Source organism: Vulpes vulpes, chromosome 2, assembly GCF_048418805.1.
Source record: "Vulpes vulpes isolate BD-2025 chromosome 2, VulVul3, whole genome shotgun sequence".
Taxonomy (NCBI): Eukaryota; Metazoa; Chordata; class Mammalia; order Carnivora; family Canidae; genus Vulpes; species Vulpes vulpes.
This window is the reverse complement of record NC_132781.1, coordinates 14,726,915-14,748,768: the sequence shown is the minus strand read 5'-3', so window position 1 is coordinate 14,748,768 and position 21,854 is coordinate 14,726,915. Positions and strand designations below refer to the sequence as shown.

The 21,854-nt window shown below is 55.6% G+C and overlaps 1 protein-coding gene across 4 annotated transcripts in view; it reads right to left on the bottom strand.

Moving 5' to 3' along the window:
* SCN4A (sodium voltage-gated channel alpha subunit 4) overlaps nt 1-21,854 on the bottom strand; it is a 44,066-nt gene that overhangs the window by 9,442 nt on the left and 12,770 nt on the right. For 3 of the 4 annotated variants that reach the window (XM_025999576.2, XM_072746836.1, XM_072746837.1), the window contains 15 exons: nt 18,533-19,200; nt 18,325-18,443; nt 18,096-18,185; nt 17,697-17,825; nt 17,113-17,204; nt 15,233-15,529; nt 14,364-14,427; nt 13,988-14,129; nt 13,012-13,221; nt 12,271-12,424; nt 10,388-10,626; nt 8,452-8,625; nt 7,109-7,465; nt 2,600-3,097; nt 573-705 (listed from right to left, as the gene is read on the bottom strand). In XM_025999576.2, the coding sequence (XP_025855361.2) occupies nt 573-705; nt 2,600-3,097; nt 7,109-7,465; nt 8,452-8,625; nt 10,388-10,626; nt 12,271-12,424; nt 13,012-13,221; nt 13,988-14,129; nt 14,364-14,427; nt 15,233-15,529; nt 17,113-17,204; nt 17,697-17,825; nt 18,096-18,185; nt 18,325-18,443; nt 18,533-18,805 (2,971 nt within the window). In that variant the 5' untranslated portion in view covers nt 18,806-19,200. Of the gene's footprint in view, nt 1-572; nt 706-2,599; nt 3,098-7,108; nt 7,466-8,451; nt 8,626-10,387; nt 10,627-12,270; nt 12,425-13,011; nt 13,222-13,987; nt 14,130-14,363; nt 14,428-15,232; nt 15,530-17,112; nt 17,205-17,696; nt 17,826-18,095; nt 18,187-18,324; nt 18,444-18,532; nt 19,201-21,854 lie in introns of those variants that run through there. The other variant, XM_072746838.1, reaches the window with a different exon arrangement.

The window sequence follows — 21,854 nt, the reverse complement described above, 5'->3', positions numbered from 1 at the left end:
CACGCAGCCTGCCTGTTCCCACCACCTTCCCGGCTCAGCTGGTCCCATCCTCCCCACCTCTCCCAGGCACCCTTCCCGCGCCCCGGCCCTGTGGGCGGCAGTGTGTCTGAAGGGCTGGCCTGGCCTTTTTCTGCAGAGGGAGCCGAGGAGGGTCATTGTCTTAGAGCAGCCCTTCCCAAGCACTTGCTATGTGCCAGGTCACACCCAGGGCCCCGTGGGATTCGGCACAACAGTCCTCCCAGGACGGTGCTATACCCACGGCCAACCTCGGGGCTCAGCGTGTCAGGGGCTGGGAGGCATCCCGAGCTCTGACGCCCCTGCCTGGGACTGTGTTCCCTCCAGGGTGTGTCAGCACCCAGGACCCAGGAACATCTGATGGGGGAGGGCGAGGGAGGCTCTGCATGCTTTTGGTGACGCACATCCTCAGATGTCCTTGAGGAGGCAGTTGTCTGGCGCTGGGCCAGGGCTGTTGCCCCCCACAGGGCTTGGCATGGTCTGTGCCTTCCAGGGGCTGCTGGGCTGGGGGAGGCACCAGGCAAGGTGGGGGTGCACGCACGCGGGCTTGCCCTCACCCTCCGTGAAGCACTCCTCAGGCTGCTCCCCTTCGGGGTTCTCTTCAGCCTGCTCCTCGGGGTCTTCCTCGGGGGGCTTATAGTCCGCGGTGCTGCAGACGGAGGAGTTCCCATCGAGGGGCTGCGGTGGCTTCTGCAGGGGCCACAGGGTCACGTGACCCTTGGGTCCTCCCACCAGGTAAATGGAGGAGGTCAGGATGGGAGACCAGCAGGGAGAGACCAGAAGGGAGAGACCAGAAGGGAGAGGAGAAAGAGGCGGTGGAGCTGACCTACTCAGTCATTCATTCACTGAATCCTGGCTCATGGAGCCAGCACTGTGGCCTTTGCAGAAGAACCACAGTGCCCAAGGCAGCTGTGGTCCTGCCCTCGCGGCACTTAGACTTGGAGCGGGGCAGGGCCGAGGCCTGGGAAGAGATCATGAGGACACAAGGAGGCAGGTGAGGGCATCAGGTAAGGGAGGAAGCTGGAGACAAGGGTGGGGGGGCGCGGAGTGGCTGATCTGGGCTGGGGGTCCTGGGGAGCATGAGGTGGGGACAGCAGTGGAACAGCAGAGTAAGAGGCCTGAGGGGACTTTTGAGGGAGCACAAGGGATCAGAATGGAGCCAGGGCTGCCCTGGCCCACAGGTGATGGCATGCAGTGTCCTCGAGGTCTGAGCCTTCCCATTCCCAGGGTCCACCGGGCTGAGGAATCCAGAAAGAATGGAAAACTTTCCCCAGCAGAAGCTCCAGCCTGGGGCCAAAGGAACCTGATGGGAGTGGGGCAGGGTGGGGGAGGCTGGTGCTCTGGCCCGGCCAGGCCTCCTGCACCTCTTGCTGGTGCTGTCTGGGGCCAGTGTTCCTGGACCTAGCTTCCCTCCTCCAGGGGACCCCTTCGTGGCAGGAGTGGAGGACCCTGAAGGGAAAGATGGAGAGGGCGGCTTGGGAGGGGGTAACTCTGGATCCAAAAGGGTGACCAGAAAGTCACACAGGTTTCCTTGTGCACAGTTGAAAGAAAGGGAAACTGAGGCAGGCATTATTAGGTCAGCCAAGGCACCCACTCTGCCACTTGCCCTGCCTGTGTGTCCCAACTCCCACAATCACCCTTGGAGTCCTGTTTGCCCCCCTGAGAGCCCCAGAGTCCTGGCCCTGGGTGCTGTCCAGTCCTCCCCCACACCCGCTCATCATACCGAGGTTGGTGCCACATTTCCCTGGGTATTTATAGCTTGGCAGGCACTCAGCCCCCTGCGTAAGTCAGCGTGACACATATCTGGGGGGAATAAGGAGTCAAGAGCTTTCAGGGCAAAGTTCTTTCGGACTCCAGTGCCCAGCCAGGCCCGGGGCTGATGGGGTGCAGGGGGACGGGGTGGGGGGGCGGCTGGCTCCTCCCTTGCCAGAGCTGGAGGATGGGCTTTGGGGCTTACAGTCAGTTCCCCTGGGGGGCTCCTGGGGTGACTACCAGCCCCTCTGTCACTCTTGCAGGGAAGGGGCAGGAGGAGGGGGGCATCTTCTGGGTGGGTAGGTCATGGCTGCTACTGAGACTGCCCAGCTCTCTGCTCTCCTTGTACCCAATCCAATTGGCCCCCCAGCCCTCTCCACCCCTCAGGATCCCCAGCCCAGACCCAGCACTTTGGCCTGCACTGGGAGGTGTGAACCAGCCCAATGGGAAAATGGGAGGGACTTCAAGCCCAGAGGGGGATTGGAGAGGACTCTTGGGTCCCAACCCTGGAGCTAAGGTGCCACAGGTAGGAACAACCTGTCCAAGAGCACCACCTGCTGGTGTCCAAGTTGGAGGTGCAGAGCCAGAGTGAGGGGACACTAGGGAAGGACAGGCTGGGCCCATGGGAATAATGGGCAATCACATGCACAGCGCTGCAGGTGCTTATGCACAGCCTCTCACCTAATGCTCCTTGCTATGTCCTGAGGTAGGTGCCATTGCCCCATTTTACAGATGGAGACACTGAGGCTCAGGATTTGTGACTTGTCTAGGGTCATGCAAAGATTTGAAGCCAGGTCTATCTGACCCCCCTCCCTGGCCCCCTCAAGCTCACCTTGCCATCCTCAGGCTCTGAGAAAGTGTCAGTCTCCTCCTCTGTGGGTATCTCCAGGTCGGACTCCTCGGAGGCAATGGGCACGTGAATGGTCAGGTAGGGGTTGTTGATAAAGTTGAGGTGGTCCAGCTCGATGCTAGGGGGAGAGCCATCAACCAGGCCCACGTGGTTCAGGATGTTATTATCCTTCTTCAGGTCCTTGTCGTCCTCCTCGGGCGGTGGCTCCTTCTTCTCATCCCCTGGGGTACTCTCCCCGGCCTCCCCAGCCTCCCGGGCCTCCTCGGCCTCCCCAGGCCCCCCAAGGGTGAGCATGATTTCCTTGGGGCTCAGGATCTTGCCATGCAGCAGTCCCAGGAGAAAGGCTTTGGCAAAGCCAATGCCCCACTTGATGCGCCCGATGGCGATCTGCAGGTTGTTCATCTCGCCGTCCTCGTCCGAGGCGGCCAGGCTGTCGGCGCTGAAGGAGCTCAACAGCAGGGCCAGGAAGAGGTTCAGGACCTGGTCAGCAGGGGTCGGGAGGAAACTCAGCCCAGCCGCGGGACACCCCCCACCCCCACCCAGGGTGCCACCTTCTGCCAGCACAAGGGGCCTCAGGCCTCTAAGCAGACCTGCTGCATGTGCGGCACCGAAAAGGAAATCACCTAATGGGATCCTCACAACTGCCTGGGGAGGCGAGGAATGTTACCATCACCCCTGCTTTGCAGAAAAGGAAACTGAGGCTTAGGCGCATGATAGGACTCTGCAAGACCTTAGGGATGCCCACTGGGAGACAGGGATTCCTTCCAGGACTCTGTCCCCCACCTCCACTGCTGGGGAAGGCAGAACAAAGAACAGGGCTCACGTCTCTGAATTTCCAGAACTTACTGGGACCTTGAATCTGCTGAGCCTTCTTTTCCTGTCCATTAATGGAGTCTGTGCTCTCCTGTGCTCAGATGCATGTGCCCTATTGCTCTGGGAAGGGCATTTTTCACCACTTTTCTCTCCTTGGGATTCCCTACTCCACTTCATTTTCTTCCCATTTTCCTACTGAAAGCCTCAAAAGGCTACTGGTCTACCCCTCTAGCCTCCAGCTTTATTTTCCAGGGACAGACATTTACTGAGCCTCTCCCGCTGTGGTGTAAGGGAGCTCCAACCTAGTAGAGACATTTGATCAAACAGATACAATGCAGTGGGTTTGCATGGCAATGGAGACTGGGGTGCACAGGCTTTGGAACCATGCTGCTCAGCCTTGAAGCCCAGTTTACTAGCAACGTGTCCTGAGGCAAATCATATCACTGCTCTGTGCCTCAGTTTCCTTGTGTGTATAATGGGGAGGATTCCAGTTCCAATCTCCTTGTATTGTTGTGAGGATTAAAAAATCAATATGAGCAGAGCACACAGTAGGCACTCAAAACATGTTGGCTATTATGTGTGCAATGACAGAAGGTACAAGGTACAGGGAAAAGTATGATTAACTTTGAGGCCAGTTTGGCATTTTATTAATAAGGAAACTGAGTCTCAGAGAGGTGAAATTACGTCCTCTATGACATATAGAATGATCAGGACTAGAATCCAGGTTTCCAGTCATGGTACAACTTTAGAGGACATCATTCATTTAGACTACAGTGTGAATGGCAGCCCCAGAGGTTGTGCAATGTGGTGGCTCTACCTTCCACAGTCTATCCCCCCTCCCCCAGGGAATGAGGAGGAAGGTGAAGCAGAGCTGGAGCAGTGGGGCGGGAGGTGCAGTCCTGGCTCCTGTCAGCCAGAGGCAGGGCCGGGTCTTACTCTAGCGGCCTTGGGACAGGGCTAGGTGTATGAGTGGACATGAAGGAGTAGGGGCGACTGTGAATGTCCACCCTGGACCAACTTCTCCATGTGCCTCTCACTGCCTGGCTTTCACCAGGGTCCTCCAAGGTCTTTTTATCATTGCCTTAACTATCATGTTAGCATAGTGTCTTCAAAGTGAGTGTGTATATATATATATATATATATATATATATATATATATACACACACATGGGGAGAAGGTGCTGGGCCAATTCCTCCCCATCTCTATACCCCCCAGCTACTTTTCTGCCTTTGCCCCCAACCAAAGATATTGGTCTTTCTTTCCCTTTGTCGGGGGGAGGCATCCAGTTGCCAGAAACACATCTGAGATGGGAATTAGCTGCTCTCTGGGTCAGCCGGGTTTGCACACGGCTCCTGCCTGGGACAGAAATAGCTGCCCCAGGCAAGGCGTGGGGAGGAGGGCTGCAGGGAAGGGGGATGGACATCATGTTCCCCCAGGGGCTCTGAAGGGTGGGTTACCTAGGACCTCATCATTTCCTCTTCTTCACAGTAGGCCAGAGGAAGTCCTCCAGTGCCAGGATGCGGGGGACATGGGGTCCCCCACTCCCTGGCAGGTTGCCTCTGTGCCTTCTGGCAGAGGCCTGAGCTAGGGTGGGGACAGTGCCGAAGGAGCTGACAGTGTCACCTCCCCGGGCTGCTCCAGTCCCTCTGAGCAAAGTGAGAGAGGGCAGAGCTAGGCTGGGAAAGAGTATCGGTGGTGTGTGTGTATGTGAGCTCATGAGTGTGTGTGTGTGTGTGTGTGTGTGTGTGTGTGTGTGTGTGACATGCACTCAGAGGCAGTGAAAGTGCAGGGGGTTCCAGACCCTGGGGCCAGACTGCTTGGGTTCAAATCCTGTGCAGGTTACTAGCTTCCCTCCCTGAGCCTTTGCTTCCTCATCTACAAAACAGAGATGGAACAGCACGTCCCCATGGGGCGGTGGTGAGCATTAAGAGATAAATACACAGAAAGTGCTCTGAATGCTGGACAAATGCACATAGAGGTCAGCTGTCACCATCGTTACTGCCCGTGTTGACGCTGTCATTCTTACCACGGCTGCTATTACTGATGCCGTTACTGGCATGACACAGCGCCAGGTTCTAGTCTAGGCTCAGTCTCACGCTAGCTGTGTGGTTCCGGGCAGTGGCTCCCGGGAGCACGGTGCCAATGTTCCCTACCTCCCAGGGTGTGGAGAGCATTGGGGATAATGCGTGTAAAGCTTTTTGCACAGGGACCGGCATATGGCAGGAGACCAGTCCTGGGGTGGGGGTCGGGGGGTGACGCCAATGGCAGGTACCTGAACCACCGCTCCCCCAACCCTATGCCCCAGGCCTTGTAGACCAAGTGCTTTGCTGAGCGCTCAGACCACGCCGGGAAGTGGGTCACCACCATTATCATCCCCATTTCCCGCATGGGAAGAATTGAGGCCAGAAACAGGTTAAATAACTTCTCAAGTTTTCCCGGTCAGTAAGTAGCAAAGCGAGGGCTTGCAGTGTTTTGAGTCTACACACATACAGACAGATAAGCCACCACAGACCCTTTGAGTCATGCTGGGCCCTTAAACTTAGCTTTACAAACTTCTACTCAGAGCCAGCTACCCACCCTGATCCCACCCCAAAGTTCTGCTGGGGCATCTTCTCACTCTCCCCCTACTCCCCAAGCCCTCTCCCAAGGACAGTCGGCCGGGGATCTCCTGCCTAGCTGTCCCTGGGGACTCAGGACCTCATCCCACGGTCCCTTCCTCAGTGGAGGTGACACCCCTCCCCGCCGGTCAGCTCCTGCCCCCAGCCGGAGCTCAGCGATATCTGAGAAGCGCTGACCCAGCAGCCCAAGATTCCACCGGCCTTTGCAGAACGTGGCGATGTGTGGCGTCTGCCCCCCCTCCTTGTGGCTCAGGGCCGCGTAGGCCACTGCAAGGGGCAGCCGGGCACAGCACTCCTGGCAGGGGTGCTGCCCACCCTAATCAGGGGAGGAGTTGTGGGCATCAGGATGTGGAGACACGCCACCCTGGGCCAACCACAGAAATGCTAGTCAGCGTGACCACGGCCTGAGTGCCTCTGCTTCTCACTGGTCCCCCTGCAGCTCCTGGACACTAATTCCAGGATCTGAGGAGGGGGGGCAGGGAGACAGGAGGCCCAGGAATTCTGGTGCCACCCTGTGTGGCACCTTTCAGCACAGTCCCAGGCAAGCCTCTCAGCAGCCCTGTGAGGTGCCCACTGCTTTTCTTCTGCGTGAAGTTAGAGAACCCGGCTGACCAGAGAGCAGTAACTCGTTTAAGGGTACACAGATGACAACAGAGCTGGGCCTGGAGTGTGGGTCTGTCCGGCTCTAGTTAGCACATTACTTTGCCCCAAACACTAGGTTTCAACAGTACTATACTCAGTGTCAGCTCTGGGCCAGCGACAGCAGTGCTTGTTAGAAATGCATATTCCCAGGCCCCGGCCCCAAGCTGCTGAATCAGACTCTGTGGGCGTGGGGCTGGGAATGTCAGAGTTGATTCTGAAGCTGGTTACAATTGGAGAGTCACTGGGTTAAACCATATAAAATTGCCTTATTAGTGATTTCATACAGTTCACCCACATGGCAAAGGCCCCTGAAGCCCAGTTGAAAGGAAATAATTGAGGGGGACATGTTGCATATGCTTGGGTTTCCTGGGTCGGGAGGGGGAAGGAGCGAGGAGCCAGCCATCCAACCCAACTCACCACTAGGTTGCCGATGACCATGACCATGAGGAAGACAGTGAGGCACATGGCCTGGCCGGCCACCTCCATGCAGTCCCACATGGTCTCGATCCACTCCCCGCACAGGATGCGGAAGACGATGAGGAAGGAGTGGAAGAAGTCGTTCATGTGCCAGCGGGGCAGGCTGCAGTCGGCCGCGATCTTGCACACACACTCCTTGTAGCTCTTGCCGAACAGCTGCATGCCCACGACGGCGAAGATGAACACAATGATGGCCAGCACCAGCGTCAGGTTGCCCAGAGCGCCCACCGAGTTGCCGATGATCTTGATGAGCATGTTCAGCGTCGGCCAAGACTTCGCTAACTTGAAGACCCGCAGCTGCCAGGCAGGGGGAGGGCAGGGGGGGATGAGGCCCAGGTTGCCACCTCCCCACACCCCCTAGGCCCAACCTGGGGAAGACTCATCCTTAGGAGAAAGACCTCTCTAGAACAATTCAAATCCCTGCCTCACGAGTGATCTGAGCCAAAGTCTGCCTCTCTGTTAAATGGGAATACTCTTATCCGACGACCTCATCCACTTTATGTGTTCAAAACAAAGAGTCCTCTCTTAAAGATCCAAACTGAAGTGTTTATAAGTGACATAATGTCAGGATTTGCTTTGATGTATTCCCCACCCCCCATAAAAAGTGGGGGACAGGGGCCGCCTGGGTGGCTCAGTGGTTGAGCATCTGCCTTTGGCTCAGGGCATGATCCTGGAGTCCCAGGATCGAGTCCCACATCAGGCTCCCCACAGGGAGCCTGGTTCTCCCTCTGCCTGTGTCTCTGCCTCTCTGTTTGTGTCTCATGAATAAATAAATAAAATCTTAAAAAAATAATAAAAATAAATAAAAAGTGGGGGACAGATGGAATAAGAACTATAGAATGTTGGTGGCCATCAGAGTGGGTGAAAGGTACACAGAAGTTCATTATATTTTATAGGTTTGTGGATGAATGACAGGTCCCATAATAAAGTTAAAAATATATAAAAGTGCTCCCATGGGATGGTGGAAAGGATACTAAATCAGATTCCCAATTCCACTTCTAATGAGTCCCAGCCTTCAGGTCTGCAATATGGTCTCTGCTCCACTGTCACCCAAGGTCACCAAGGAGTCAAGCCCAAATGTCAGCTCCCCGGGTTTTCATTTTGGTCCCTGGCAACCCTATGTGATAAGGGGAGGGGTGGGCTCTCTTTCTCCCCATTTCCAGTAAGAAAGGTTCTGAGAGGCAGGGTGGCACACACAAGTGGCTTCTTGGGGCTCACTCTTCCCATCTTCCTGCGTCCCCCCACACCTCCCAGCCTCAGCGTGGTCCTGGGGTCTCACGCACCAGTCGGAAGGAGCGGAGCACGGACAGCCCTTGCACGTTGGCCAGGCCCAGTTCCACCAGGCTGAGGGTGACAATGATACTGTCGAAGATGTTCCAGCCCTGCTGGAAGTACTCGTAGGGGTCCATGGCGATGAGCTTCAGTACCATCTCTGCCGTGAAGATGCCAGTGAAGACCTGCGGGATGGGGTGCGGTCCACGTCACAGAGCCTCAGGGAGCACAGGGCCTTGGGAGTCTCCCCACTGACTCCCACCTTCTGGCAGAGCCAGCAGGGCCTGAGGGGAGGGGTCTGGAGGCCTGAGTGGGGGCAGGCAGTGGTCCCCACAGCCCACACGTGTGCGTGTGTGAGTGAAGAGTGGAACGGCTGAGCCACAGGGCAGAGTGGGTACCACCCTGAGAGAGACCTGAACCCATCTGCTTCTGGGCTTGTGATCATGAGCCAGTCACTTCACTTCTTGGGGCCTCACCCCAATCATAATATTTAGCACTCATGCACCACTTGGTAGTTCACATTCAGACCTCACTGGGACGCCAATTTCTACGGAGTTGCGAGTGATTGTCACTTGCCCCAGACATGAGGACACTGAGACTCAGGGAGCTAAGCGGCAAGTGCTGTCTCACGCCACCCATGTGGGCAACCCCAGGTCTTGGGGTGCTTAATTCAGTCTTTCTGTCTCTATGCCCTACCAGCTCTACCCTGATTAGCAAGAGTCCCAGAACTCAGCAAATCTTGATGGACTCAGAAGTCTAGGGTAGGGGCCAAAAGGGGGCAAGGTCAGGGATCCATGAGGAGACCCGAGCTGCCCTCCATGAACCTGGTGTAAGGGCTGCCTAGCCTCTGAAAGCTCCCTGGGCACAGCCCCCCTCCTGCCGGGCACCAGCTGCCCTGGTCCACGGCCTGCCTGGGCACATGCTGAACCCCGCCCAGGAGCTGTCCCTGGCCATAGCAGGTGGCCAGACAGCAGTATAGTGCGGGCAAGGGGTGGGCAGGGGGTGGGCAGGTGGCAGGCTGGGCCCATCACGCACACCCCAGCAGCTGCACTGTGAGTCCAGAGCACACCCTTGCCCCCCTCTAGCCTGGTCTGGCATGGCTGCCTCAGACATCTCCATGGGATAGAAGTGCCTGCCTCACAGGCTGGGAGTCCAGGCTCTGATGCCCATGTCACCCACAAAGTCCTCACACTGCTGCAGGCCCCCAAATCTTATTCTCCTTGGGCTCTCCTCATCCTCAGGGTAAGGGGAACACCTTGCCCATTGGCCATCTGGAAAAAGTTCTAAGGGAATTGGAAAGGACAGGGTAGGGCTGGAGGTTAAGGCGGCTTTTCCCCTTTGTCAGCCTCCACGGGCGCTGGGAATGAGGTGATAATGCTCCTAATGGGCAGGGATAAGCAGGCGGATCAGTGTGTGTCAACAATAGCCAGGCAGGAAAGGCCCAAGGGGAGCTGGCCTGGCCATGCTGGAGAAATGGTAGTGGGCAGGGGGCTGGGTTGGGGGACCATGCCCCAGGGGGGCCTCTTGGGCCTGGGGGCCCAAAGCTGTATGCCCCCATTTTCAGGTCCTTCCGTCCCTCTTAGGCCCATAACAACCTTTGAAAGGGGATACTTATCACACGTGCCCCGACTCCCCCACTTCTGCCTCCAGGGCATGGCCTGGACCCCAGACCATAGGGCCTGATCTTAAAATGTCCAGCACCTTATCCCTACTCTTTCTGCCTCCAAATACCCTAAAACTTCAATTCCACATCTCACGGATCACCCCATGTACCTCCCTTGTATCTCAACTCATGCCCTCCGTATGTGGGGAGAATAAGCCCAGCTTGTCCCCATATGCCCCCCAAGAATGCCCCATATAGCCACACAGTCCAGATGGCCCCATGGGGCCCTGTGGCCCCTCTCCTGTCCTGCCTGGGAATGACACCTTTCCATGTCCCCTCCCTACCAGGTTGCCCACGGTCAGCACGTTATCAAAGTGCTCTGTCATGGGGTAGTGCTCCATGGCCATGAAGAGGGTGTTGAGCACAATGCAGATGGTGATGCCCAGGTCCACAAAGGGGTCCATGACAATCAAGTGGATGATGTTCTTGAACTTCATCCAGGGGGTGCAGCAGTTCCATATGAGCACTTTGTGGGCACATTTGTACCACCACGGTGGGCACTTCTGGTGGGCCTCTTCCAGCTCTGGGAGTAGGGTAGAAACACACCTGATGAGGACCTTCACCCCCAGGGTCCTCCTTCCCTGACCCAGATATCAGGCCCCACCTTCCAGGCCTGGCCCTTGAACTCCACATCTCAAACCCATCCCCGCAGCCAGGCTGACTTCAAGGTCCCCTCTCCATGGGACAGACACCCTGAAGACCTGTCCCTGGAAGCCCCGCCCACATGGCCCAAACTCTGCCCACTCATGCTTCCTTCCTTAAACCCCCAGCCCTACCTGAAGGCCCTTCTAATGCTCCACCTCAGGCTGGGCCTTCTTGGCATACCTTACAGAGCCTACCTCTCAGTGACTCCCACCCCCTGCCCACGGTCTAGGGCTGTGATCCTGGCTGGCTGGGGAGACATCTGATCTCTGAGGGTTCCCAGGGAGAGGTGGGAGGCCACTGCAGAAGGTTGAGTCCCATTCCACTTCTGCTGGCCAGTGCTACTCAGAGCAGACTGAGGATCCCCCTGAGGGCTCTCCCTTCCATTGGAAATTTATAAGAAATATTAATAATGCCCCCCATGACATAGATGAGGAAAGAGTCAGGAAAGTCACATGGAGACCTGGGTTTGAGTGCATGATTAGGACACCCCAGCGAATGAGCTAATTGGATCTCTCAAAGGCTTCAGATTCTAGTCTGATAGTAACAGCTCCATCCCCAAGCTGGTGACCCCCAAATCACTGCAGGTGTTGGAAACAGTGTCTGACACCCAAAACTTGCAATGGTCCTGGCTAGGGCAGTGTTGAGTGACCTCCTCAGCCAGTAACACTGAACACCCTCTGGGGCATTCTTTGGCAGGACACAGACACCTGGATGCCTGTTCTACAAGTTTGGGTGAGAAGGTGCCCTCCAGAGATCTGCAAAGTCCTCTAGGTCCTCCAAGTCCTTCCTGGCACCAGGAAGGGGAGGGGGGTCTGGGAAGGGGACCAGATCTCTTCCATGTCAGATTTCCTTTATTCCTCCTTCCCCTCCTTTCTCCCTCCTCCTTTTTCCTTCCCCTCTTTCCTCCCCTCCATCCATACACCATGTCTCTTCCATTCATTAATCTTTCATCCCATCCATACATCTATTCATTCATCCACCCATCTACCCACCCACTCATCCATCCATCCATCCATCCACCCACCCACCTACTCATCCATCCATCCATCCATCCATCCATCCATCCTTGTTTGTGTCTATCTACCCTGTCCTTGTTACCTTATCCTGTTCTCCCTGACATGGTAGAGCAGTATGCTGATTTGGGGGAATCTGTGACTACCTGGGCAGAGTTTGACCTTTGACCTTTAACTTCTGCCCAGAAGACATTTGAGGAGCAGGATTTCCAGTTTCCAAAACAATGGGCTTTCTTGGTTAATATTATCCTGTCCTTCCCCATTACTTTGGTAGCCCCGGAAGCCCTTCCAGAAGCCCCCAGTTCCCACAGCAGCCTGGCCTTGTATCCAGAACTGGGCCAGGCTAAGCCAGGACTATATTTATCATGGCCATTTCTTCGATACCTATATTAAGTTACTGTCCTTCCAATGCTGGGCCCAGCCAGCCCCACCCCCACCCCCGGGAGCCCAAATGGCCCGACTGTCAGGACACGTAGGATGGCATGCCTATAGGGCTGTCAAGCACTCACCTTCCATAGCATCTGAGATACCACTGTCTGCACTGCAGCTCTGTCTTGGAGGCCCCTTCTCGCCCAGCGATGTGTCTAGGCTGCCATTGCAATCTTTGCCGTGGGCTGGGTCCCCATCTGCCTCCCCACCTTCCAGAGCCTGGGCGGCCTTGGCCTGTGGGTCAGCATGGGTGGTAGGCACAGAGTCCATCTCAGAGCCCAGTGGATGGACTAACAGGGGTCTCTCTTTATGAGGGGGCCCCTCTTCTTGTCCTGTGCTGAGCCCGGTGCAGGTTGTGGGGGTGACTTTGGTGGTGATGAGATTGACCAGGGTAGGGACCAAAGTTGGAGACCTTCATCCCTGAAGACCCCCCATTCTTGGAAGCCTTGACTGACCCTCTACTCAGGTGGTGAGGAAATGGGCAGCTGCACCCTGGGGGCCTCAACAGGATTCACTTCTCCCTAGGCCCATATCCTGCCCAGAAAGAATCCCAAGACCATAGATATTTGAGCTGGAAGGTTACTTCAGATTTAACTACCCCAGATTCTTTATTGTTTATAGGGAAATTGAGGCACAGAGCTGCAGAATGTTCTTTCTATTGCTTCCCATCCCACCAAAACCTCCAGCCTGGGGCCTTAAGCTCACCCTGCCTTGCAGCCCCTAGCCCATGCCTCTCCTTCACCCTCAGCCTGTGCAGGAGAAGCCAGGCTGAGGGCCAGGGAGATTCCTGGATCCTCAACCTCCTCTCCCTGAGTCCACACCTTCTCCAGCTCCTCCTGCTGCTTTTTAAATTTCTCCAGCATCTGCTGAAACTCTTCTTCTTTCTCCTGATCCTCAGCCAGTGTGGCCTCATTCTGCTCTGCGTACGCCATGGCCACCACCGCCAGGATCAGGTTAATGAGGTAGAAGGAGCCCAGGAAAATGATGACCACAAAGAAGATCATGTAGGTCTTGCCAGCTGCTCGAAGGGTCTGAGAGTAGGGGGAGAAAGAGAGGGAGCATCACAGGGGACCCTGCCTGCTCTCACCCACCATCCCTCTCCACATACCCATTGCCCAGATAGGTAAACAGGGAGGGTCGCTCACAGAGCCTGGTGATTTGAGGACCTTGAGGCATGGTATGGCCATCCTTGGCAGGCTAAGCCACATTCAAAATATACACCTGGGGCCCAGACTTTCCTGGTGTCCTGGCTCAGAGAGCCCTGAGGACCTGAGACAAACATCTTAAGATCAGAGAGCCAGGATTTAAAAAAAAAAAAAAAAAATGGTGAACAGGGCTTTGGGGTCACCTTGAATCCTACAGCTGCTACAGTGCCTGGAATCTAATAAGAGCTCAACAAATAATAGTGGCCATTATTATTATTCTCATGAGTATCTTCAGTGTTAGAAACATTACCAGGGACCAGAAGGCACTGCTGCTCCAGACTCAACCTGCCTACCATGCAAATAGTAGAAGCTAAATAATTGTGTAGGGGCAGAGTTGAATTTCTAAGCTACCCTACTGGTTACTGTGAGGCCTGGGGGTCTGTGCCAGGCCCAGATCTCAGTGCTTATGGCAAAGGGGGTGAAGGAAGAGAGGCTGTGGCTCAGATGTGGGCAGGACCCCAGTGTCTAGGGCTCCAAAAAGCCATCTACAGGGAGGAGGTGGCCTTGTTATGGGTCCTGCCATGCCCTGAGGAGTCTGTGGGCTGGAGGGAGGTAGTTGCGGGGCTGTGAAGCAGAGTGGGGGCAGTAGTACCAGCTGAAAGAGGTTCTCCCAGTAGTCCTGGGTCATGAGGCGGAAGAGAGCCAGGAAGGCCCAGCTGAATGTATCATAGCTTGTGTAGCCATAGTTGGGGTTCCGTCCAGCCTTGATACACTCATAACCCTCGGGGCAGTGCCTGGGGATAAAATGGGGTGCTGGTGTTAGTGAGGGAAGAGAACTCCAGCCGAGGGACAGATGGGAGATCCCGAGGAAAAATCTTATAGTCCTGTCTGTGTCCCCCAAACAGGGAAATGTTCCATTCACATGGGTGTTCCTTACATTCCCACTGGCCCCCACTTTCTTGTCCCTAATCCACTCCCATCTTCTGAAACCTCTGGGCCACCTTTTCCCACTCCGTTGTATCACTCACCCAGCATCGCTGCTGTTCCCACAAAGCAGGGCGTCATTGGCACCCTCCAGGAAATAGAAGTTCCCTTTGGGAGTCAGAGGCCACAAAGGAAACATATCACTCATGTGGAGACACTGTGGACACATGCACCCATTGCACGCCCATGGGCACGTCTGTGTGGACCACATGCACCAGATGGAGGCTCTCTGGCTGCCCTTGCCCCTCCATTAAGGTCTCTGGGTAGATACACTACAGGGAGCTCAGCGGCAAGTGGTGTCAGCTCAGCGCCCCCCATGTGTGGATGGGCCATCAGGATGCAGCAGGGATAGTGCGTGTGTGTGCATGCATGTGGCCACCACACACCTGCGCAGGGCCCCCTGACTGGGGAGGGAGCTGGAATCCGGGGGCCAGGCTGAAGGAGTACCTTTTTCTAATTTGCCAGAAGGCCTTGTGCGGACTAACCGTGGCTGTGTGAGCGTGTGCGGCTTGTGCGTGTGACCCTGGGAAGGATGGCATGTGAATAGGTGAGTGTGTGGGTGCGGGGGTGGTGGCCCTGCCAGGGTGCCAGCATGCCGTGTTATGGAGGAAAATAGGGAGTGTGTAGGTTAGGGGAACGGGCACTATGGGCCGCTGCTTTTCATAGCAAAAGCTGGAGGGTTTTCAGAACCACGGGGCAGTCACTGTCACACTCACCCTTTGCGGAAGGCATTGTTGCCTCAGTTTTAGAGGTGAGGGTTCTGAGGGTTAGGGAGACCAAGTGACTTGTCAGAGGTTCCCCAAGCTGGCAAGGGATGGATTTAAGCTTAGGTGCCCCCCTGCTACTTATCTCACAAGGGGCTGTCCTTGGGGCTGGGACAGATCCCACTGGCCTCCCCAGCCTGTGTTCTTACCTTCGTCATTGATGTAGGCGTCCCAGTCAAAGGTGTAGTTGCTGGCCCAGCTCTCATGGCTGTTCCATGTGTCGTTGCCGTACCACGTGTCGTTGCCATACCATGTGTCATTGCCGTACCACGTGGTGTTGGTGTCGTTGAAGGGTGGGGGCCAGCGCACGCATTTCTGCCGGAGGTTTCCCATGAAGAGCTGCAGCCCCACCAGTGCAAAGACACTCAGGCAGAAGACGGTGAGGATCATCACGTCCGACAGCTTTTTCACCGACTGGATCAGCGCCCCCACGATCGTCTTCAACCCTGACCGGCAGGAAGGTAAGAGTAGTCACTCTCCAATCCCCTCAAGCCTTTGCCTCCTGCATCTCCTTCAAGGCTTGACTTGACCACTTCCCTGAAGGCTTCCCAAATGAGTCCCACCTTTCTCTGATCGCATCCTTGATGTGGAGCCTTTAAATGGCCACAGTCTCAGCCACTAGAAGAATGTACTATAAAGCCTTTCCTGGCTGTTGCCTCACTCGTAGAGCAACACACAGACACATGGTGGAGTTGAAGAAATGTCACCAGGTCAACACTCCCAAACTATGTCCTATACAACACTGATTGCCCAAGCTGTGTCTTTAAGAGAGGGGTTCGATAAATGTTTGGGAAAGACTCAGTTCTAGATTCTGCTCTGAGAGCAAGACTGTATAGATTATCCTACCAAAGTCCTGCAGAAACAAACAAAACTTTCATACCATGTTGCCTTAACTTACTTGACGACAGACCCCTTTTTCTTATAATGCCTGTAACACCCAAGGAACAGCAGCTCTAGACTGAGGAGGAGATATTATTGCAACCGCCCCTTTGGACAGACAAAGGCATAGAAAATCTTACAGACTTCCAGGGATGGATTCCCATCATTCATGGAAGAGCCATAACTTCTTTGGGCCTAATCAGAGTGACACACACTTCCATATCAGTTCATTTCTTTTTCTTAACCTGATGTGGAAAGCAGCCACCTTATTAAAACCCTCCGAGCTCTGAGGATGCTGGAAGCATAGTGTTAAGGAATACTGTGGCCTTCACTCACTGGCCAGTGAACAGTGTGGCCTTTGGGAAGCACTTCCCCTCTCAAGACCTTCCTTAGCCACAGTTTGAGGGTATTGGATTAGGGGAAAACTATGGGACTTTCTGGCATTCAGATCTAAACCTTCCTTCCAAGGTCTGTTCTCCATCCCTTTTCAGACTATCTTTCTGTCCATTTGGGAACTGTGTCTGGTTTCTCCATGTGCTTTTTTGAGGGTCTGGGTGACCTGGCTTCTACGTATTTCATGCTTCTTGATGCACTACTTTGGAATTGCCCTGGCCTGGTTGCTCAGTGGGTTTGTGGCGTGTTCTGTATTTGGCACTTGGAGGCTGGGCCTTTCCATCACTCATTCCCTTTCTCTCTCTCGGTGGGAGGTCTCTGCTCTCCCCAGTCTGTTCATCTTATTTAACACACTCTCCATGCACACTTCATCCTCATAACACCCCAATGAGCAGTACTATTATTACACACATTTTATAGATAAGGAAACTGCATCATAGACAAAGGTCTATGCCTAAGGTCAAAGGTCAAAGTTAGGAAGTGGTGGAGATGAGACTTGAACTCAGGTAGTCTGGCTCAGAGTCTGTGCTCTAACTACTTTGTTACGCTGCCTCTCGAATGCCCATCCTCCAGCCTCCAGCCCCTGTTCCTCCCTGGCCATGCCCTCTGCCCCACCGTGTCCAGGTTGTGGTGTGAGAGTGTTGTGACCCTGGGTCAGGCTCTTGGATCTGAGTGTCAGGTTCCAGGCCTGGATGTGGGTTGAGGTGCGGGGGAGGCCTGCTGGCCTAGGCAGAGGGTCTCTGCTCCTTTCCAGTACCTGGGATGACTGTGATGGTTTTCAGGGCCCGCAGCACTCGGAAAGTTCTCAGGGCTGAGATGTTGCCCAAGTCCACAAACTCCGTCAGGTACCTGGGCAGGGGGGTTGGAGTAAAGGCTGTGTCAGAGTCGGAAATGGATGTTAGGGCAGAAATCACAGCTTCTCTAGGCCCAGAATGAGGATTCCTCTGGAATTCCTTGTGGTTGGGGTTACCACAGGGGTTGGGGGAAGGCCAAATCAGACACCCCAAGGTTCCTATTGAGACCTGAGAGCTGAGGAAGACAGTGCAGGAGCTTTGCTGAGAGCAGGGAGTGGCAAGGGCAGCCCAGCTCTCCCAGTGTGTAAGGGCCTGTGGGATTGGGGCCCTGGGCTGCCATGTGTGGTTGCACATGCCATGTGGAGTTGCCTTCAACTTCAGACCCCAGGAATGGCAGCCCATAGAATTGGGCAGCTCATTGCACACCTGCCCATCACCCCCACTAGCAGTCCACCTCCCAGTGGGTCAGCCCACTCAACTACCCTTCTTGAGATTGCTCCCCTCTTCACCCTCCTCAACCTCAGGATGCCCTCCAGACCCTGCTCACGCCATTGTGATGACGCTGAAGTCTAGCCAGTTCCAGGGGTCCCGGAGGAATGTGAAGTCATCAATGCAGAAACCTCGGGCCAGCATCTTGATGAGGGACTCAAAGGTATAGATCCCTGTGAATGTGTACCTGGTGGGGAGAGGGTGGCCAGGGCCAGGTGTGGCAATGATGGACCTCTCAGGAGGGAGGTCGCAAAAATGAACTATGGTGTTGATATCGGTGAGAGTGATAGTGTGCACCACCCCGGGGGCTTACAGTGTTGATGGGGTTGACAGTTACAGTGGGTGTCTTCCTGGAAGGCAAGAGCAGTGCCACTCAAGGCATGCTTAGAATACAGACCCATGGAGTGGGCTGTGTCCCAGACCTGGGGAGGGGCGTTCCGAGGAAGGGGGTACTCACTCCACATGCTTGGACCAGGAAGGCGGGTTGCTCATGGTCATGAACACACAGTTGGTCAGGATGGTGATCATGATGAACATACTGAACAGCGTCAGGGGGAGAGTCAAGGAAAGTGAGGGAGCAGGTGGGGAGGAATGGGGGGATGGAGGGCCTCCTCGCCTACAGCACCTGGCTTTCCCCATCCCCAACCCCTTCCTTCACCTGCACTCGCCCCACTTGGGCAGGATATGAGTGGATGAGTACTTTGATGGCACCACGTCTGATGATGCTGAAGGGGCTCAGCATGTAGAGAGCGGGTGTGGCAGAGAAGCGGAAGATGGCCTTGCCCTTGTTAAGGACAATGAAGGTCTGCGGCAGAGAGAGCGCCGTGAGGTCTAGGGACAGGCAGACAGATGGATGATGGACAAGCAGGGAGAGGAAACTCTACCAGGCCAGACCTTCTTGTCGCTGTAGTAGGGGTCCAGGTCTTCCAGGGGGATACCGATGACCTCTGGTGGGGGGTCTCCGTAGATGAGAGGCAGGTTCTTGCCAGCCTCCAGGTCACTGCGTGGCTTTCTTTCAGGCTCCTCAATCTCCATCTGCTTGTTCCGCTGCTGTCGGGCCTCCTCCTCCACTATCCGCCGTTCTATGGCTGCCAGGGACTCCCGGGTGAAGGGGCGCAAGCTCTCAGGGCCCAGAGGCACCAAGGTGGGCATAGATGAGCTGGCCATCCTCGCATCCTGGGCTCAGTTGCCAGGAGGGTGGTGGGGAGTTGGGGCAGCTGCAGTGTGCAGCCCCCCAGGGGCTGGGCGGCTATCCCGCCCCGGGCCTGCTCTCCGCTACTCACCTCCTCCCTGACTTGGGGCCAGGCTGGGGAAGTCAGTGTGCAAGCCCTATTGGGACTGGGAGATGTGCCTGTAAGGCCTGGGTGCCGCTGCTGCACAGGTGCTGGACATAAGAGCATCACCCCCCGCCCGGCACCATACTCTCCCCAGCAGGGGGTTGGCTGCCCTCAGGATGACAGCAAACCAACTGGATCCTCTTCGGTGTGGAGACTTGGGGGGGCAATGCCCCAGTGCCCTCAGTCACCTCCTGGGCCCAAGTTCTGGAACTGTGTGGCCTCGGCCTATGGGGACAGAGAGAACCACAGCTGGCTATGCTCAAGTGGCCTCTATCCTGCAGTGAGGTGGAAAGGAGTCAGATATGAATGTGCAGGTGGGTCTGAGGACCGTGCATGGGGCAAGATGAAGGGCCTGGTGGGAGCAACCTAAAGCAGGAATGGCAAATGGATTCCATCTTTAGGGGTGACCCGGACCTGCTGCTATAGGCTGCCTGGAGATGCAGGCAGCAACCATCGAGGCTGCAGCCAGACTTGGTGCAAAAGGATGGCTGTGATTGATTAGTGATGTCTGCCAAGACACGAGAAAGGAGAATATAGTGAATCTGCCTGTATTTGCCCTCACTGGCCTGGAGGGAAGGGGAAAGAAAGATGTGTGGTGTGGGCTACCCTGTCCCGAGCTGTGGGGAAGTGTGATGTTGGGCTAGGAGAGAGAAGAAGGAAGGGACCCAGGCTCTGCAGAGTTTCACCCACGACCTCCCGTGGAATCTGTGGGATCCAACCTGTGGGCAAGTGAGCGGCTGGAGCAGGAGGATGCAAGCTATGTCAGGAGTGCCTGCAGATGCTAATGTGGAAGAGGAGGACACAAGGGACAAAGACATGGACAGTTTCAATGGTGGGGGCAGGGCTAGAGCTCCCAGGGACTGTTTTTGGCTGGTGGTCCCTGTGTGGATGGGGCAGATGAAGAGGCACGCACCGGAGTTTTGGAGGCCTGTGGTAACTGTGTGGACTGTCCCTTGGCCTCTCCTGACAGCCCCACTCTGGCCCAGCCCACCTGAGCCCATTCCCTGTGGAAGGTGGTGGTAGCTCACTTCTCCAAAAGGCCCTGGGGAGTGGCCCACATCAGCAGGCAGGCACAGGGGACCACTGTGGCCCAGTCACATGAGCCATGGCAAGGCATGCCTGGTTAGACACCCCAGAGCCACCCCTCTACACAGGGGCTCAGACAGACCGCGCCAGAGGCATGTGGAGCTACACTGGAGGGTGATGTGGGAAACAAAGGCAAAAGAGAAATTATTAAATTTCCTTAATATCTAGAGCTCATTGGCAAGTCCTAGAAACAGGCAGAGTGACATTCCTCTAGCAACTCAACTGCCTCGATGTTAATACCTTGCTAAAGGCAAAAAGCAAGCTTAGCCCCACCCCCAGGATCCTGTAAGTCTACTGTAACACATAAAAATTCCTTTAGGGGCACCTGGGTAGCTCAGTGGTTGAGCATCTGCCCTCGGCTCAGGGCTCAGGGCGTGATCCTGGGTCCCAGGTCCCAGGATTGAGCTCCACATCGGGCTCCCTGCAGGGAGCCTGCTTCTCCCTCTGCCTATGTCTCTGCCTCTCTCTCTCTCTGTCTTTCATGAATAAATAAATAAAATCTCTAAAAAAAAATTCCTTCAGAAATTTCTTTTATCTCTACCCCCCAAGATACATGTTGGCAATCATCCCCCAAGTGTATGACCCACTAATATACATCTGAAGGGTTTCATGACTCAGGTTTTATTAGACGGTAATAAATGACCCTTTCCCAACAATAGCTAGCCCCCTCAAGGTCCTGGAAAACTTGCTTCCAAAATTCCTTAGAGACGCTCTCCCTAACTCCCTCTCAACTTGAAGTCTATAATGGGCCACTCCTTATGACCCCGATACAGCTCTTTCTGCCCACAGGTCCTGTCCCCGTGCTTTAATAAAATCATCTTTTTGCACCAAAGGCGTCTCAAGAATTCTTTCGTGGCCGTCGGCTTGGAAACCTAACGTCTTTTCCTACATCAGAGGGCAGCCTGTCTCAGCGGGCGCAGATGCCTGGTGGTGCCCCTGCCCCAGCCAGCACAGCACTTCCCTGCGGCTTGGTCAACAGGTGGGGAGGGCGGCCCAGGGAGAGGCCCGAGCCATTGGGCAGAGCCGGCCACGCCCCCGAGCCTGGCCGCCCAGCTGCTCCCTACCATCACCCAGGGAGTCGTGTTTCCACGGGGATGACTCTGCTCATCCCTGCTGACCCTCAGCTGCTCCTCGGCCCCATCGTGTGGGTGGGAGTGCAAGCGTGCGAGCACACACATGTACACACGCGCACACACCCATCGGTCGTACCCTGCCACTGGCCACACGCCTTCCCGCCTTCATCCCATCACCAGCCCTGCCGTCACACCCACACGGAAGACACTGACCTGCCACATGGCCTGTGAGAGACCCCATGGCAGCTGGGCACCCTCCCAGTTCACAGGCCTTGCCTGGCAACAATCCTCTGGCCTGACGCTGCCCACTCTGCCCTTCATGGGGGCCCAAGTGGGACGACAGAGAACCAGAGACTGTCTGGCTCCACCCCAGCGCTCGTGGAAGCTACACTCACTGGAGTCCCTAGAGGCCCCCCAGCACCCACACCCAGCAGTTTCTTTCCAGCTGCCAGCACCCCCCCGCCACCCCCCCCCCCCTCAGGACCTCATACTGCCACTGCCTTGCTGCTGCTTTTTTTTTAGAGAAAGAGAAAAAGAGAGAGCAGGGGGAGGGGCAGAGGGAGAGAGAGATAATCTTTTTTTAAGCATTGTTTTTTTGTTTAAAGAAAAAGTCCCACTTCCTCAAAGGCCCCAGACCAGGGAAGTCACAGCTCCCTTTGTGCAGCAGAGCCTTCAAAGCTCTAAGGTCAACGGTAATTCATGTCCTGCCTGTGTGATTGT